General features: G+C 41.0%; 1 protein-coding gene across 1 annotated transcript in view; it reads left to right on the top strand.

Annotated features, from left to right (window-relative positions):
• Window positions 1-237: 237 nt before the first annotated feature.
• The window catches only part of LOC104499607 (TALPID3 protein-like), a gene marked incomplete at its 5' end in the record, with an annotated part of 40,555 nt that continues 23,918 nt past the window's right edge, over window positions 238-16,874 (top strand). The window contains 10 exons of the mRNA XM_010143133.1: window positions 238-434; window positions 619-737; window positions 1,325-1,509; window positions 3,995-4,154; window positions 4,704-4,929; window positions 5,475-5,728; window positions 6,225-6,295; window positions 8,835-8,969; window positions 10,587-10,767; window positions 13,825-13,964. Of these exons, the coding sequence (XP_010141435.1) occupies window positions 238-434; window positions 619-737; window positions 1,325-1,509; window positions 3,995-4,154; window positions 4,704-4,929; window positions 5,475-5,728; window positions 6,225-6,295; window positions 8,835-8,969; window positions 10,587-10,767; window positions 13,825-13,964 (1,668 nt within the window). The remainder of the gene's footprint in view (window positions 435-618; window positions 738-1,324; window positions 1,510-3,994; window positions 4,155-4,703; window positions 4,930-5,474; window positions 5,729-6,224; window positions 6,296-8,834; window positions 8,970-10,586; window positions 10,768-13,824; window positions 13,965-16,874) is intronic.

Genomic DNA, 16,874 nt, shown 5'->3' with positions numbered 1-16,874 from the left:
ATATGAGCTAAATCATGTTTTACTTAGCAGTTCCTAGAGCTTTATACCTCTACAGATTTATGATTTGCTAAGTTTAGAATTGCATCAATTAACTACAACGTACTGAGAAGGGAGAATGTGGTTTGTGTGCTGTGACACAGCTACAAATGTTTCTTAAAGAAAAAAAATCTGACGGTTACCTCAATGACATTGCCTTCCAGAAACGCACCATAACTTAATTTAATACTTATTTATTAGGATCAGGAAGAGGAGAGGGATGAAATTCCAGAGTTCCTTGAGCCTCTTCTGGAGATTAATGGACAGCCTAAAGTTGCCTCACCAAAATACAATGGTCCTTTGTTTCCTCCGGTGGCTTCTACTCCTCAGCGGTCTCCCGATGTTTTGGATGAACTGATTCAAAGGAGAGAAACTGTAGAAAACAGGTTGATAAATTGGTGAGTTGCAAGGCAACAAAGTGGTGAGAGAATATATATGGAAGAAGGAATGACTGCATAAGGATTCCTTCCCTTTCTTCTCCTCCCCTCCCCTCTCCTTCGAGCTGCCTTGCATTTTATGCCAAGAATCCTCTTTCAGGCGTCTTGCTGTTTGCTGATAGTTAAATGGGTTTTATTCTGCTAGGGTGGAACAAGAAATAATGGCAAAAATTATCAGTGAGATGTACCCGGTTCAGGACGAAACAGTGCCCAGTGTTAGCACCTCCAAGAGTGAAGTCAGCGAGACTGTACCCTCTGACGTTGGTAAGCAGGAGTCAGGGTTCTCACCAAATGGACCGTCACGATTTTTGGCTAATTTTAACAAGCTGTGTAGGTAGCTGCTGCCTGAGCCTAAGAGTGGCTAATGCTGAACCAGTGAGAGTACACAATGCGGGAGCGCAGGCTTTAATTTATGTTGAGACAGAACAAGTATAACGCGTGCTATTGAAATAATGAAATAAGTGATCTAAAAAAAGAAAAAAGAACTCATAAAACCCACCGCTGTACAAATCAGCTTCTGTTATCGGCCAGCTAAATCAGATTTGGCATTTTGCTAAGCCAGTAATGTTTGTTTGCCTTTCTTCTGTTAATAGACAGGTCAAAAATTACCTTCCATATACATTTGTGAGAATGGGAGACAAATGTTTTTCTCCTGTGATGTCATGGCCCTTTACTGCTGCTTTCTTCTGTGATCCTGAATTGCTTCTCTAATTTTTTTATCTGTAAAATACATCACTTTTTGCAAAGGAATGTTTAAAAGTTCATGGGGACTAAAATGGGTGGCTGCAGTACGGTACATGCATTTTAAGAAGCAAGACCTGGGTGTGTACTTTATGCTTCTTCATTTTCAGTGGAAGTTGCAGGTGGTGGAGGATTTCAGCAATTTATCAATGCTGGCGTACCTGTGGACTCTGAAACGATAATTCATTTGGTGGACGAATGTCTCAGAGAAGTCATCGCGAGCATGCTGGGTAACAGGCAGGCTCAGGAAGAAGTTCCTGCTAAAAATGTTCTTCCAAGTGCAATGACCTTGATGGTAAGAATCCATTTTGTTTAAGCTTTGCTACTGAAGGTCTAAGGGATACTTTCTTCGTGGTGTGATGGTTCAACTGTGTGCAGGACAAAGATGGCGGGAAAATGATGAACTGGATGCCCATGATTTTTTGATTATTTCGTGTTATACCCCAGCAAGCAACAAGATTAAACCTATTTCATGTACAAAAACATTTGAAAAGAAGAAAAAATTAATTCCTTTGTGCTGCATACAACATGCTGTATTTATTTATTTACCTGAAGGCTGAGCACGAAACTGATTTCTAAGGGCAAGACTCGGTACTTAATTTCATGTTGCCAAAAGACAGCTTGTATTATTTTCCACAAAAATAGCTGTGCTGCTTTCTTGCAAAGAAATGAAATGTGAAGAAACTAATTTTTTCATATAGGAAGAAATAGAAGCTGAGAGCGATATTATTTTGGGTTTTACAGGCTTGCAGCCATTCTTTAATATCTGTAAAAATGAGTATTAATTCTTTCTAAGTTTTGAGTTTGGTAGTTTTTGGTAAATGCATAAATGATTAGTAGAGCTTCCTTTAATGCAGGATAATTTTCTCTGTTCCTTTTGATATTCAAATGACAGCTGGCACTTATTTTGATAACAACATGGCTGCGCTACAATCTGGTGTGGTATAATGTCTTTGGGATGAATGTGGAAATTGCTGCACTTAAAAATCAGGCTATTCAAAGCTCTCTTGAAAGCGAGTCAGTTGTTCTATTCTGCTACAGTACGTGTAGAGTGAAATACCCCTGGTGCCTGCTGTGGGTGACCAACGGGTTATTCTATAGTCACAAGTAATCGTTTCACTGCTGTGGGCTTCAGTATAGCCATCCTGCATCTAGAGAGCTCTCCCCCACGCCACTGCAGACTAAGGAGGGTCGGAGGTTCAAGAGGGCTCTTCTTTATAGCTGCTGCTTCTGATCCTTAGAACCCCCTTCTAATTGTCCTGCTGCATTTACTAAAGGGCCCTCTGAAACCTTCTTGTTTCTGCACCAGCTTGAAACACCCTGAGGCTGAAATGGTTGTGTTCTCCTTTCCGATATATATTGATTTGTGCACTTCAGGAGATGAGTTCTGTCCTTTTTGGCCTTTGGTTGATTAGGCTAAGCAAAGTGATCATCTGTATGGGTACCATTTTTGCACCCTTGCTGATGGGGAGGGCTTTCATGTTTTCCGGTTTAGACTGGTCTCGACCACGGGCGACACTAACATGCTAACAGACATTTTTAATAAATATAATGATGTAGTATGTGAGATGGGGTTTCCTCAGTGCCTCATGCCATAGCAGTGATACTCCCCCACCTTTGTTGGAATCTCAAGTAGGTAATTATGGGGTTTTTTTTGTCAGTCTTTCCACATATTAGGATAATTAGTTATCCTTTGGATAACCTGTACATTCATAAGTTTTTTCCCTTGTTTTCCCATTTTTGCTCAATTCACAGCAGAAGTTTTTGAATATGTAGTTTATCCATTCTTGATCTGCCCCTTCCTGCTGTGAAGTTTCCTGTCTAGAACTTCAGCTGCCCAGTTACCGACTTCTTTGGTGTTAACAGTGTCATGCAGTTGTGTGTGAACTGCCGAATGGGTTAGCATGTGCCACTTCCCATGAGAGTTTTTAATAAAAATCACCAGTCTGAGGCTTTATTCTTCAGAAACTAGCCTGGAAGCCTTCCGTTCATCCCATTATCTTGTTTTCTTTAGGAAGTGTCAGAGAACAGGGCTGGGAAAATGCTGGAATGGTCCGTCATATTCCTCCCTAGCAGGCTAAATGACCACCATCATACTTGCTTGTCAGATTTATCGCCATGGCTGTCATTTCTGAAGAAACATCAAACTATGTTTGTGCTTACTTAAGTGCTTTCCCCTCTTGGCTCTTCAGCTGATTCCCATACCATAAAATATCACGCTGACTCCATTTTAACCACGTCATGAAACAGTTTCTTGCTTAACATTGTATTAAATGGTTTAATAAACCTCATATAATTCGTGTTTGGGTTGGACATTAGGAAGCATTTCTTTACTGAAAGGGTGGTCAAACACTGCAACAGGCTTCCTAGAGAGGTGGTGGATGCCCCAAACCTGTCAGTGTTTAAGAGGCATTTGGAGAATGCCCTTAACAACAGGCTTTAGGTTTTGGTCAGCCCCGAAGTGGTCAGGAGTTGGACTAGATGATCCTTGTAGGTCTCTTCCCACTGAAATCATCCTGTTCCACCCTATACATAATGATTGCCACATATATAATTTACTGGGTTTTAATTTGTTGGGGCCAGACACACCATTTGGCCTGGTGCAACTTTTTGTTTAGGTGGAGCAGTCAGATCCGTGAAGCGTGTGTCTAAGCAACAGCTGTTCCTGTTCTGTGGTAACCTGCCTCTCTCTCTTCCTCAGCTATCTCTGGGGATACTTGGGAGATGGGAATTTTGCATTGAGATAACAACTGTGGTTACGATTTTTTTTTTCCCCTCAGGAGCCTCTTGTGCCTACTCCATTGCCAACACCCCAGGCCACACCACCACAAACACCACCTTCAGAAAAAGAATTGCCTCCAGTTGCAACTCCAGAGTCTTCTCCATCTCCTACAGAAATGAGTGGAGATGTTCACGAACATGAGAAAAATAAAGAAACAGGTAGTGAAAATAATAATTGAAGTTTAGAAGTAGCAAATATGCTTTAATCTACTGCCTTTAATTTTCTTCTTCAAAGGCACGTTATCTCTCAGGGTAAATACTCTTGAGGCTATAATTCAAGTGGGAACTCATGTAGTACAGAAATTATGAGCTAATTCGTATAAAAAGCAAACATCTTTTGCTTGGTAACAGTTCTATTTTCAGTCTTAATGCACAATTCTATGGTCTGTGTGATTTCCACCCCTCCACACTTTTTCACGTCAGAGAAATAGCTCTCTTTTGCTTCTTCCTGTGTTTCTAATGTTAATTAAGCCAAATTTTCACTCTCCAAGTAAAGCAGCTTAGTTTTTAAAATGCCAAGCAGTCTCCTTTAGTTAGAAAAGGAAATAAGCTGTTGAGGTTTTATACTAGTTCCTTCAGATGCACTTAAAAGAAACTAGTCTTAATCTGGTCTCGTCTCTGTAATTATTAGTGGAACTGACTAGTTCTTTGTCTGAGATTTACTTCCTGCTTTACTTTCTGATCTGCAATATGACTTCACACGTGGAGGAGTTGAGATTGAAGCTGTCACCAGTCGTGTGGGCACACCTGTGGTTACCCCTGTCAACACACCTCCCAGAACAGCCACCCCAAGCCCTCCTGCCTCGGAGCGGGTCTCCGAAGCTGCAAAAATGGAAAGTCCAAAGCCTCCAAACCCATGGGGTGATGCAGAACTTCCTCTGGAAGAGGAGAAACCCAGTCCTTTAACTGAAGAACTGTTCCACCTCAAGGCTTTGTGAGTTGAACAGGCTGCGCGGGGTTTTCATTTCTTAAATCGATGAGTATGTGTATTCTTTCTACGTATATCCTCAGAAAGTCAGTAGAATGAAATGCTTAATGTTTGTGACAGGAGGCATTGAGAAAGGCAGGATTCTCTTTTTTGAATTGCTTGACTTAGAGTTTGGAGAAGAATATGACATCAGGACCTTTCTCAGGATTTATCAGTCCTTATTCATTGTCTTGCTGAGCACTGTACTTAGTAAACTCGTATCATTACACCGACCAGTAACAAATGTAATGACAATGAAATATTGTATTATGAGCATTTCTGGTTTTCTATTACCTCAGTGGAATACAAAGGGGAATTTTTAATTATAAAGAGAAATTAATTAATAATGTTATTTAACCCTGTTGATTCTCGGTTTGTCCTGTAAAATGCTGTGCTCTTACAGTTTGAAAAAATACTTGCAAAGGAATTTCTTTTCAGTACTGATGTAAGACTTTAGTCTATATTGTTTGACATGTTTTGGTGTATCCATAAGGCATATTCTCACATTACAGCGAGATGACAGTGGCTAATGATGAGGAACCAGAGGCCTTGATTTTACCATCTCAGAAGTTGTCAGCGAGGCCCCTCGAATCGCTTCCTGGTGATCCAAAGGTTCCATCACCTGTGCCTACAGTTAGTTCTGGGGAGTCGACGCAGGAAAGCAGCCTTACCCTGACAGAAACAGAAACAGAAACGGAAACTGCAGGCAGACACATCTCAGAAGGGGAGGTGCTCTTCAGCTGTGGACAGGTGCTTGCTCAAAGAGGTAACTAGCTAGACAAATTGGTGGAAATTAGAATTTGGATTAATTTTTTTTTCTTTATTAACTTCTCTTCCAGTCTACTGAAGTTACATTTTCTGATAAAACTGCAAGCATTAACCTGGTCCTTAACTTTCAGCTCATGGTTTGGATTTATGAGACCTCTGCTGCTCTTTTTCTCATCTCTGAACAAAATGATTCTGCTTACTAATGAAAAAATATTAAATCTGCTCTTTCATCACAAGGTCAACTTGGAAGATAATTGGGACTGTCTCGCACAAGTGTGAATGGTACTAAATAGCAACTTTTTATTGAAAGCAAAGTGCAAGAGCACTTTTCTTGGAAGCTGAAAATATGTCTTTATAATGCACATCCGGCATTAGGAATTTCCAACTCTGCTAAAGCACCGTGTCGCAGTTATTGAAGAATGTGGCCCTGGTTTTCTTTCATATCACTTGCATGTTTTTTAGTATTTGTAACTGAAACTATTTTTCAGTCTTAGCGGAAGGAGGACTGTCTCTTCCAAACCTCGCCGAGAGCTTAACCAGTACTTTACGAGATGCCAATGAAATGGTAAGGAGATGTTTCACAAGGAAATGGACTTGGTGTGGTATCCTACACCTTGATAAATTGGATGAGCTTTAAGCATTTTAGCTTAAAAAGTCTTTAAAGTCATGCTTTTAAACTGTACATTTACAAAGAATCTTTGAATTCCAGAGCTCCGAATAAAAAACCCCCACACTATACCAACTAACTTGTATTTTTTGATAAAAAGCTGTATGATATATATACTTCAGTAGGTGAGAGACAGCTAACAGACATTTTTATTTCTTTATTGTTTCTAGTTTTAAGACATTTTAAACAGAATAGAATATTGTTATGCTTTGGGCTGTTTCAACTTTGAGCCATCTTTTAATTGCTTGTGTGCTTAAGTTATTCAAGTGGGTTAGTTGAGGCTGGAGTTAGTTAAAGCTGCTTCAAAATTTGGTGTAGTTTCTTATCTGACATCTGCTTTAGTCTGTTGTCCTGGAAGCTTCCCAAGTCAAGGCCTTCTCCATTCTCTTTCTCTTTTAACACTTTTCTTTTCCTCAAATGCCTGGACTTGTCCTCTCCGACTTTGTGTTGTGCCTCTTGGTAGGACATAGCTGTCAGAAAAGTATCAGGTCGAGTAATACTGTGCTTAAACCAAACTGTTTTCTTTATGAAAGAATTAAAAAAAAAAAATCAATAGTGAAATTGTAACAGTATTGATTGGAAGGGATCTCCAGAGGGATTTCTAAAAGCTTCCTAGGCTGTCCCCGCAACGCTGTAGAGCTCCTCTAGAAGATGGCCAGATAGTTGACATCTGCCAGGAGGATAAAGACCTGCCATCGTCAGACCCCTGTTACTGTTTTGTAGAAAGCCGCCTCTTTCACCTGTTGGTCAGGTGCTCTGAAGCAGACCCTGCCCACAACATCCCCGGTCTTCCTTTCTGCTTTGATCCTGACTCAATCCATCAATAGGCACATTGAGGTCTGTGAATTCCAGGACTGATTTGACCTGGCACAGACAATTGGCTGAGCTGCTGGGCCAAAAGGGTTGTGGTGAGTGGCACAACCAACTGGAGCCAGTCACGTATGCCAGGGGTCAATACTAGTGCCAGTACTGTTCAACATGTTCAGTAATGACCTAGATGATGGGACAGACTAAGTTTGCAGATGAAACAAAACTGGTTGATGCACTAATGGGTTGTGCCACCTCACTGCGCTAGAGAAATGGGCTGACAGGAATCTCGTTAAGTTTAACAAGGAGAAATGCCATGTCCTGCACCTGAAGAAGAGCAACTCCACGCACCAGTAGGTGCTGGGGGCTGACTGGCTGGAAAGCAGCTTTGCAGAAAAGAACCTGGGGATCCTGACAGAAGGGAGGTGATCCTTCCTCTTTACTCAGTATTGGTGAGACAGCATTTGGAGTACTGTGTCCAGCTGTGGGCTCTCCACTACAAGAAAGGTAAGGATTTACTGGAGCGAGTCCAGCAAAGGACTAATTGGTCTATCTGTCATACCAAGAGAGCTTGGATTGTTCAGCTTGGAGAAGAGAAAGCTCTGGGGGGATCTTACCAATGTGTCCAAATACCTGGTGGAAAGAAGTACGAAAGCCAGAGCCAGGCTCTTCTGAGTGGTACCCAGGAGGCAGTGGACACAGGTTGAAATTCAGGAAACTCCTTTTAAACATAAAAGCTTTTACTGGGTGGGTGACCACACACTGGAAGAGGTGCTGGTGTGAGCAGTTGGGTTGGACTAGACAATCTCCAGAGGTCCCTTCAGCGTCAGTAATGCAGCTTAAATGTCTTAGACTAGGAGTCCGCTTTTCTTCTCCCTGTCTCTCCTTCCTAAACATTTCTACCCGTACATGGCCATACTTGGCCTGTGCATACCTTCCCATCTAATATCCCTGATTTCATTCATGTCGTAGTTGTGAGACTGCCCTGAACTTGTAAATCTTTCTGTCTGTTGTCCAGACTTTACTGTGTGAGTGTATAGACACCTGAGGAGAATGTCCTCCCTCTTGATCAAGACTGTAAAAGTTCCTTTAGATGCCTCCTGTCTGCCACACTTCCTCTCTTAAACTCTGGGCTTAAGACTCTGTTATCAGGTGAACCTGAAGTTCTTCTCATCAGGTTAGAAAGCTTGTTTGCTAAGATGTTCTTCCCTCTCTTTGTCAGCTGGATCGTAACTCATCCTCAGACTGGACTCTCTGGTTGAGGAAGCTGAATCCTTGCTGGCGAGAGCAGCTCTGCAGCCAGATCATTGCTAGAACCAGGATGTATGAGGGTTTAACCGTTGCCCTGAACTGTGGAGGCCTAAAGGACCTTGCTCTTCTTTAAGTACTGAGTCTTGTGTATCAGGTCAAGACTGTGCATGTCTGTGGGTAAAAGGAGAAAGCAGTGCATCGTCAGTTTGCTTGTTTTTAAACACCTTGGTTTTCGTGACACAGGTTCAAAGTGTGGAAACTGTAACAGTTTACTGTAAAAGAAAAAAGCTTAATTGTGACCTGAAGTAAGAATGATCCAAGTTCTTTCAAAAAGAGGGTTTGGATCATGTATTATGTGGATTTTGTTTCTTTGTTCTAGGATTTTGATCCTCCCAGTGAAGGGCAAGTGGGTACAAGACCAGATACAGGCTATCACAGGGACCCTGTCCTGACTCTTTTAGCCAAGTTAAACCAAGCACCTGTTGCTGCACAAGAAGGAACGTACCATTTGGAGGTAACTCATGGTCCTTTTCCTTTCAATACAGCAGTTTTGCAGTGATACTCTCCTACTCAATAGTATATAAAATATTTCAAGCTTATCCCTCCTGTTGGCTGTAGAACAGGTTCATACACTTCATTCCCTGCTGGAAGTGATCCCATCTCTGTTGGCTATGTTCTCGTATACAACTTTTAAAACCACTGTGGGTTAAGTGTTGTTACAGTTGTGCGTACGTAGTACCGCACATACCTAATTTTCCAGGTGTGTATGTGACTGTTCCAGTGTACCAGATTTGTCCTGTCGTTGTGAATACCAGGGACGTTTTCTGTCACTTCAGCAATATAGGGGCTAGTTTTAACAGCACAAGTTCACTGCATTTAACAGCCATAGGAGTGTTTTAGGGAGGTATGAAGAATAACTCAGCAAATGTTTACACACACTTTTGTACATGCTGTTGATACTGAGCTTGGAACAAAACCTCAAAATATTATTGTTCAGTTGCCAGAAAAAGTAGAGTAACAGAAAAATGTAACTAACTGCATCATAGAGGTCAAAAGACATTTTTTTTGCCACACATCTAAGTATTTTCTGTGTGTAAAATAGTCACGTGGACTGGGCATCTATTCTAACTGACGAGGCAGGAGGAGTGTTTACAGGGGGTGAACTCTGAATACCACTACTTGGTTCATGAATACCTTTATTTACAGCAGATACTGCCTTTTGTGATGTTACCAGTGCACGTGCAGCTTCTTCCTCCTGTCTTGGTCCATTTAGTCTAAGTAATTAGTAACTTCACTCACTGCCTTAACTGTTCCTTTGTCTTTATTTTGCTTAATAAGCTCTGGTGGATGGACTCAGTGAAAAGCTTTCTACAGTATCAGCTCTGGGTCTGACTGTAATTGTAGTGACATTTTCTCATCAGCACTACCAATTACAAACGCATCTCTGATTCACTTTTTCCCTTTCCCATAGTCACAGACTGCTCAGTCTGTCCATACAAGACGCTAACAAACTCCCCCCCAGATTCTGGGAAGGTGTCTGCAAGCATATCTTCTTGTTAATTGAGCAGGAATATTCTCCAAGGTGTTACTAGGATTGCCCTAGAATGATGCTGTGCACACGTGTATATGTGCGTTCGACCTGTTCTCCTGCACAGAAGCAAGCTGCCTTTGCTCTGCATCTATTTTAAGTGCATCCAAACCTGCTTAAAAACTGAACGTTTTATCTGCCATGCTGTACAACAGAGACACAATAGCTTATAGATGCTTACAGTGTTACAAGGTCAGGCCGTCAGCCAAGGCCATGTGCGTAACCCTAAAGACTTCACGTGCTAAAAATATAACTTAGCTTAGTTCTGATCGTGTTGGAATACCACTAGCAAAAGAAGTGATGTCATTTGACTGTAAGTGATTCTTTTCTGGACAGAAAAATACTGATAAATATATACTGATAAATGTATGTTGTACTTCCAAACCCAGTTAGATGTTATCTCCTCAGATCCAGTTTTCTTTATTCAGTGCTAATAGTATAGACTTAAGTTTATGTATGCTTTAGGGGCTAATGACATTGGAGAACAGTGCCTTGTTTGAGAAGAAATGCACTGGAGTTTTTTATACCTGCTGTTCTGTGTAGGATTCGGATGCTAGTGTTGGGGAGCTCAGTGAAGGTCAGAGACCGAGGCTGACCACAGCAGCAGAGAGAATCCTCATGGGACGTTCACTTTCTATGGACCATCCAAGTGCTTTGACTTCAGAGAGCAGGCCACAGCAGGATTCCCGTTCTCCATCGCCAGGGCAGCTTGTCCAAACTGGAGGTACAATTAGATCATTATTTCTTCTCCATGATATTTCTGTAGATTCTGAGGATTTTCTATAACAGCATCTGAAATAATCTCAGAGAATATGTTCAAAATCCAAAATTAAAAACTTAGAGACAATTGCTGCGATGAAATTCTTAGCTTTCCTATTCTGAGAACTGGATTGAATTCAAACCTTGTCTTCATGCTTCTTTGTCTGTAATATTCTAGAATTTGAACAAAAATCATGGCACTGGCTTGCCTATAGAAAAGTTGATTTGTAAAGTAGGTATCTTATTCTTTTAATTGAAATTCTCTTCTCAAAAGCTCTCAGTTTGGCCATGGCGTTAATACCATAGGACAGGATTAACACTGGCGGGTCAGGCTGCTCTGTCCCCTCGCACAGCTGTCCTCCTCGTTGTTTTTATCACTCTATAAAGGTGATAGTGCAGTGTCTCGTAACTGGTAACATATTTTAACTTCATATTTTCCTATCACAATATGGAAATTCTTTTTTTCCTGTCTGGATAGGTGAGGCACCACATAAAGCCTTGTGCAAAGTAGCACAGGGATAAATTGCTGTGGTAAAGCAGGGAAATTCATTTATTTCTTTGTGGTTGAAACTAGTGCTATAACTAATGGCCCACCCTTCACTTCCCTTATTTTTGTCCCATTTTCTCTGCTGTTATCAGAAAACATACTTCAATACTTGCTTAGTTAAACCGCTGCAAGCACGTAGAAACTCTACATTTTGTTGACCATGGCTTTAAATATGATTAAACTAATAATTATGAAGGTGTTACAACACAAATGTGCTTGCACTGTGTAAATTAAAGCAATCAAACAGCTGTTTTTCTGTTCTTTTAATTTCCATATTTATGGATTTGACAAGAGAAGGATATCTCACCTTACCAACCCTTAAGCAGTAGGAAGTGAATTGAAACTGAGTGTGTTCAACACTTGGCAAAAATAATCTCAGAGAAATAAGAGCATTTGCTTAGTTTTGATCTGTTTCACATTTGAACTGGTTACACAGAGTAAGCTTTTTAAGACAGCTGTTACCTAACGTTTTAGACCAGCTACACCACTGTCAGCCCTGAAAGTACTTTCTGGTGTGTTATATATTATCAAACTTTGACTTGAAAGCAGCTTGCGGAATGTTGTTTGGAGATGGGTTACATTAGGCTCGCTGGCTTAAGACATTTCTCCAAGTCACTTGTTTAACGCTGCGTTGTTGGAGGACAGGCAGCATTGAGAACACTGTGGTGTGGGAATGAGTTAATGCTGTAGATCAGATCAATCTGCAGGACGTCTCCAGGAGTGCTCAGCACTGTTATAATAGAGAGTTGGAAGACGCATGTTAATTGGAGAACCGGACTACTGGGGATATTTCTTTCTTACTCAGACTGTCCATAGCTGTATCTGGCATAACATGTTTGTGTCTTCTCTCTATATATATTTTAAAAATGTGTTTAATTTAATTTAGAATACCCTTTTCTGTCTAGTAAATATCTAACATGTTTCAAAACCAGCTCTTGCACGTGTGATAATCTAGAAGCAGTGTTTCTCTAGCAATTTCTCATGCTTAGCTCTCCAAATCTTGTAGTATTGTTTCTGTTGTAGTATTTTTTTTTTTTTGGTGCGAGGAGGCAAGTGCCCTGGACTAACTACCACAGGGGAATGCCTTGTGCTTTTACATTCTCTGTAATGATCCCAGATTGAGTTCTTCTGCATTCTCATTTACCTCCCTCCCTTCCCACCTCTGAACATGCAGCACAGTGTTCATTGACATTGCTAAGGAAACAACATCGTGTAAAAGCTAGGATCTGCTTTCAAGACAAGAGTGTTTCTTCATGTGAGGGAGGAACAGAAAATCTTGTTTCCAAGTCCTTTTGATAGTGAAGTCAACACTGAATAGGAAACAATCTGTTCTTGGGAGTGGGGTGGGGTGGGGTGGAGGGGGGAAGGAATGATCTCTGATCGTTTCCACTTTTCTTTCGAACAATTTTTTTCTGTCTACTGGTATGTGCTATTTCTGCTCTTCAGTCTACTGTGGGTCAGGTCCAAAAGCTATCTCCTAACAGCCACAACAGCTACAATGCAGGTCCATCATTTTATTTGATAATGATTTTTAGGGGTCAAATGAAATAATAGTGACAGCAGTGGGTGTAAAAGTTCACGTATTTCAGCATGTGTATCTCTGTACATACAACCCTGCAGCAGATACTCAGTTTCTCTGCCAGAATGAGTCACTCACAGAATTCTGTGGGTATCTTCAGTGTTGTGACCAGTTTGTGTTTGGATTATGGAATCGTGATGTCTGTAGGATGGAGCAGGTGTTGCTTATGTAGGTATGCAACAGCATCTTGATGATCAGTCTTTCATTTAGAAATGCTTGTTTTCAGTGCTTAAAGTCATGGATATGAAAAACAACATGCAAATGAAATGTGGCACATGTAGTCTTGAAGTGAACAATAATTACAGTTAATTAAGCAATTATTATAGTTAATTAGGCTTAAAATTCGTTCTTTGGCTCTGTACGATAGCAGAAGGCTAAAGTTAGTTCATGAGCTGTCAGTACATTTTTCATAAAGATGCTTCAGACACTTGCAGGCTGCAAAAGCATGGTAAATGTTGGATTATACAGCAAATTATCTCTTAAAAAAGACTGTGCAGATTTCTTTTCATTCACACAACAGTGAGAAGTTTTCACGAAGAAACCTTTCCGATCTCTTTCCAGTATGTGTGATAAAACTCATTAAGCATATAATGGATGTGGTGGACTGTACAGCTTTGAAGCTACCATCAATGCTTGCCGTGTTAGAAATCGACACGTGATAAAACTGATTGATTTGTTTCCATTTCCACAAACACGTATTTCTTATTTCTTTTTTTCCCTGCAAGAACAAATAAAAGGACGTGCAATGAACCATGTAAGGAGGAAAAAATTCTCTTTAACCTTGCATGTCCCATTGTTGAATCTGACAAGGCTCCACACCCTGCCACATGAGTTGACCAGAGGATTATTGCTCTAGCTCATCAAAGATTTTATTTCTCTCTATTTTTCTCTCTCAGCACAAATCCTTGCGGACGCAGATACAAGTCATGGTCCTATGCTTATGGTCGAACTGGAATCACCACCAGTTTCAGATCCTGTTCTGCCAGCAGCCCAGCCAAGCTGCAGAGCGACATCTCCCTCAGAAGTTGAGTCCCAGGTAAACGCAAAGTGTCTTTTCTGTGACTCGGTGCACACTGAAACCTAGGAAAAGAAATTTTCTTGTTTCACTTTGGTGACTGATGTTGCAGAACTGGTGCATTTGAAGTGACACATTCAACTGAGAAACTGAACTCAAAAGTACGTGTGGGTAATAAAAAGGGTTGTGTTTACTGTGATGGAATCCTGACACTTTGCTTTTGATTAGGCTCAGACCTCCTCTTTTACCTTTTCTGCCCTTCCTCCCGGCTTCACTGGTCTCACAGGATCTAGTACCACCCATACTCAGTTCGGATGGGGCATTCCAATGTTTTAGGGGCACAGAGCTTCAAATGCAGAGGGGCACCATGATGGATGTATGAGAGAGGAAGCAACAACAGAGGTTTGGCCTCGTGAATTGTAACCCACTGATTCAGCATTCCAGGAGCTTCATTTGTCCTGGTAGGGGCAGGGTTGGAAAGGCAATAATGACGATGTACCTCAGAATACACGAAGGTAGAGGAAGATCCTGTTGACCTCTGCTTGAAACCTGTGGAGTTAATCTGCTGCCAGTTTATTAGTATGTGCTGTTACCTAGAGATGATGGTTTACTTGCTAACTAAAGATAAATTCAAACGTTGAGTGGCAAAAGCTAAAAATGAAGTGCCAGGCTGCTCTTTAATAAATAAAGCTTCACATAAAGCAATCATATACTTACCATGATAGCTATGTTCACAGATGCGTTCTCTCCTTCCTTGATGTTCTATGTTAAAAATAACCTAAAGTATCTTACATTGACCTGTCTTTGGTTTTATGTATGACACTGGATGTGTCTTGTGCCATTGGTGTCTGAGCAGTTCTTAAATGTCATCGAAAGTGATGTGTTGCATCTTCAAAGAGGATTTTAGATGTTAAACCCTTTTCACTTAGACATCACCCACAACATAGTGTTTCTTGGAATGATGGTTCAGAGGCAAGACTGGATTTTTGTGAAACTGCTGTGTCTGTTGGGGTGAAACTCATACCCTTGTTATCGTTTCAGTAGCCAAAAGGAAAGGGAACTGAGAGGATAAAACTTGTTTCCTTCTTTTATCACCATTAGCTGCAATAAAGAACAGTGACACCTACATCTCCTGCTCTGGTTAGGATTGATTTTTGTTTGCCTGGGTTAAGGCACATGGTAATGCACTATGTGTACGTAGTCTTACCTCTGCAAGAACTGTAAGGTGACCTGATGTAGTGTCTGTCATAGAAAATACACAGACAGTTATATATTATCTTATCTTTAATGTACAGATAGTTACGTATTATCTCATCTTCAGGAACTTCTTGCATCTGAACCCTTAGTGTGGGGTTTTGTGCCTGCTGATGTGTTAAATTCACCCTCCCTCCAACCAACCAACCAAACACCCAACACCAAACTTAGAGTGTGTGGTTTTGTTTGTTTTGTTTTTCCCCCAAATGGATTAATCTCTTCCTGCATGTGGTGCTCCCTATGTAAGACTCAAAATCGCAGTTTCTCACGGAATAACTTTTAGGCTTTTCTGTGACCACACCTATGAGCGCTATCCACAGTAAATGTCTATCCTGGATGGGGCAAAGGCACGCTCCCTGTGATCTGTACATCCTTCTCTGAAAAAGCCAACTCTGTACCAGATGATTTATAAGCTTGTTTTGACATCATCTATCTGCCATGTAACAAGGATGAACCTTTCCCCTGGTTTCAGTTAGGTTTGGCATCTCTATTCAGATCTACAGCTGGATCTGCTTTGTCACCTGCCTGTAGGACACAGATTTTCTGGTAACATCAGCCAGGAGAGCAAGAGGTACTCAGGCTTTCAGAATGGTTCAATCTATGCAATGTTTGAGGTGATAATCGCTTTAAACTCCTGAGAAGTCTTCTTCCCATGTTAGTCACCGACTGACATCAGCTGTTTCTCATCTCCTTTTTCATCTCTAGGCAGTGTTTGCCTTCACTGAAGTTAAAACTGTATCGGCTATATTCAAAGGAAGAAGATGAATCTGTTTAGGAGGAACACTAGGATTTCAATGGTGTTTGCTGAGAGACCTGAGAAAATACACTGTATTTCAGTTCTGCCCAGCTGGGCCTTGGGTTTGGTAGAGCTTTGTTCTGATTGAACTGGGAACAATCCTCCTGGATGTTAGGGTTTGTTGTGACACAGTTGGGGTGGCTTCTGTAATCTGCCTGAACAGGACCCTCATTTCAGGGAGGTTGTGGGCAGTGATCTGGAGCTGCCATGTATGTACCACTTGTTTGCTCCCTGGCACCAGTGCTTGGATCAGATTCTGACCAACAGAAAGAGCCATGTCTGATCATGTAGGGCAAGAGCAAATCCTTTTAGTCATGAAGAGTGAGGTCTGTGTTGTCACTCGTTCCAAAACAAATGGCTTAAGTCATCCAGGAATTTTCTTATCTACCCAAATTCCTCGTCTGCTTCTCCATTTCTGGCATTGGATTTTTTTTGAGATATATTTATGCTTTTAGCCACTGTTAGACAGAATGCCAGACTAAATGCATCTTTCGTTTGACCTCTTCTGTCCATTCTTAAGCAACAATACAGGAACTGACTGTTATTTGTGGTCACTTTGCCCCTGTGCTCTTAGCTCTAAGAAGCAAGAGAATGACTAGGAGGAAGCTGGGCGCTTCCTACCCTCAATAAACTGTTTTGATCGTGGAAGGGACATGAACACTGAAATCTCATTTTGCTTGGCTAAACATTTCAAAGATGGTAAATCTAAATCCCTTGAAGTCCCAAATGCATTATTAAAGTCTTAGAAAACCAGTTAGTTGCAAAATATTTTCATAACGTTCTTAAACAAGTATGAATGTTTTTATACAATCCACATTTTTTAAGTGGGATTGTCACTTTGGTATTCTCATTAGCTTTCATTTTTAGTATTTCAAAAGACA

This window comes from Buceros rhinoceros, unplaced genomic scaffold, assembly GCF_000710305.1.
Source record: "Buceros rhinoceros silvestris isolate BGI_N320 unplaced genomic scaffold, ASM71030v1 scaffold3509, whole genome shotgun sequence".
Lineage (NCBI taxonomy): Eukaryota > Metazoa > Chordata > Aves > Bucerotiformes > Bucerotidae > Buceros > Buceros rhinoceros.
This window is presented reverse-complemented; position numbering and strand designations above follow the sequence as displayed.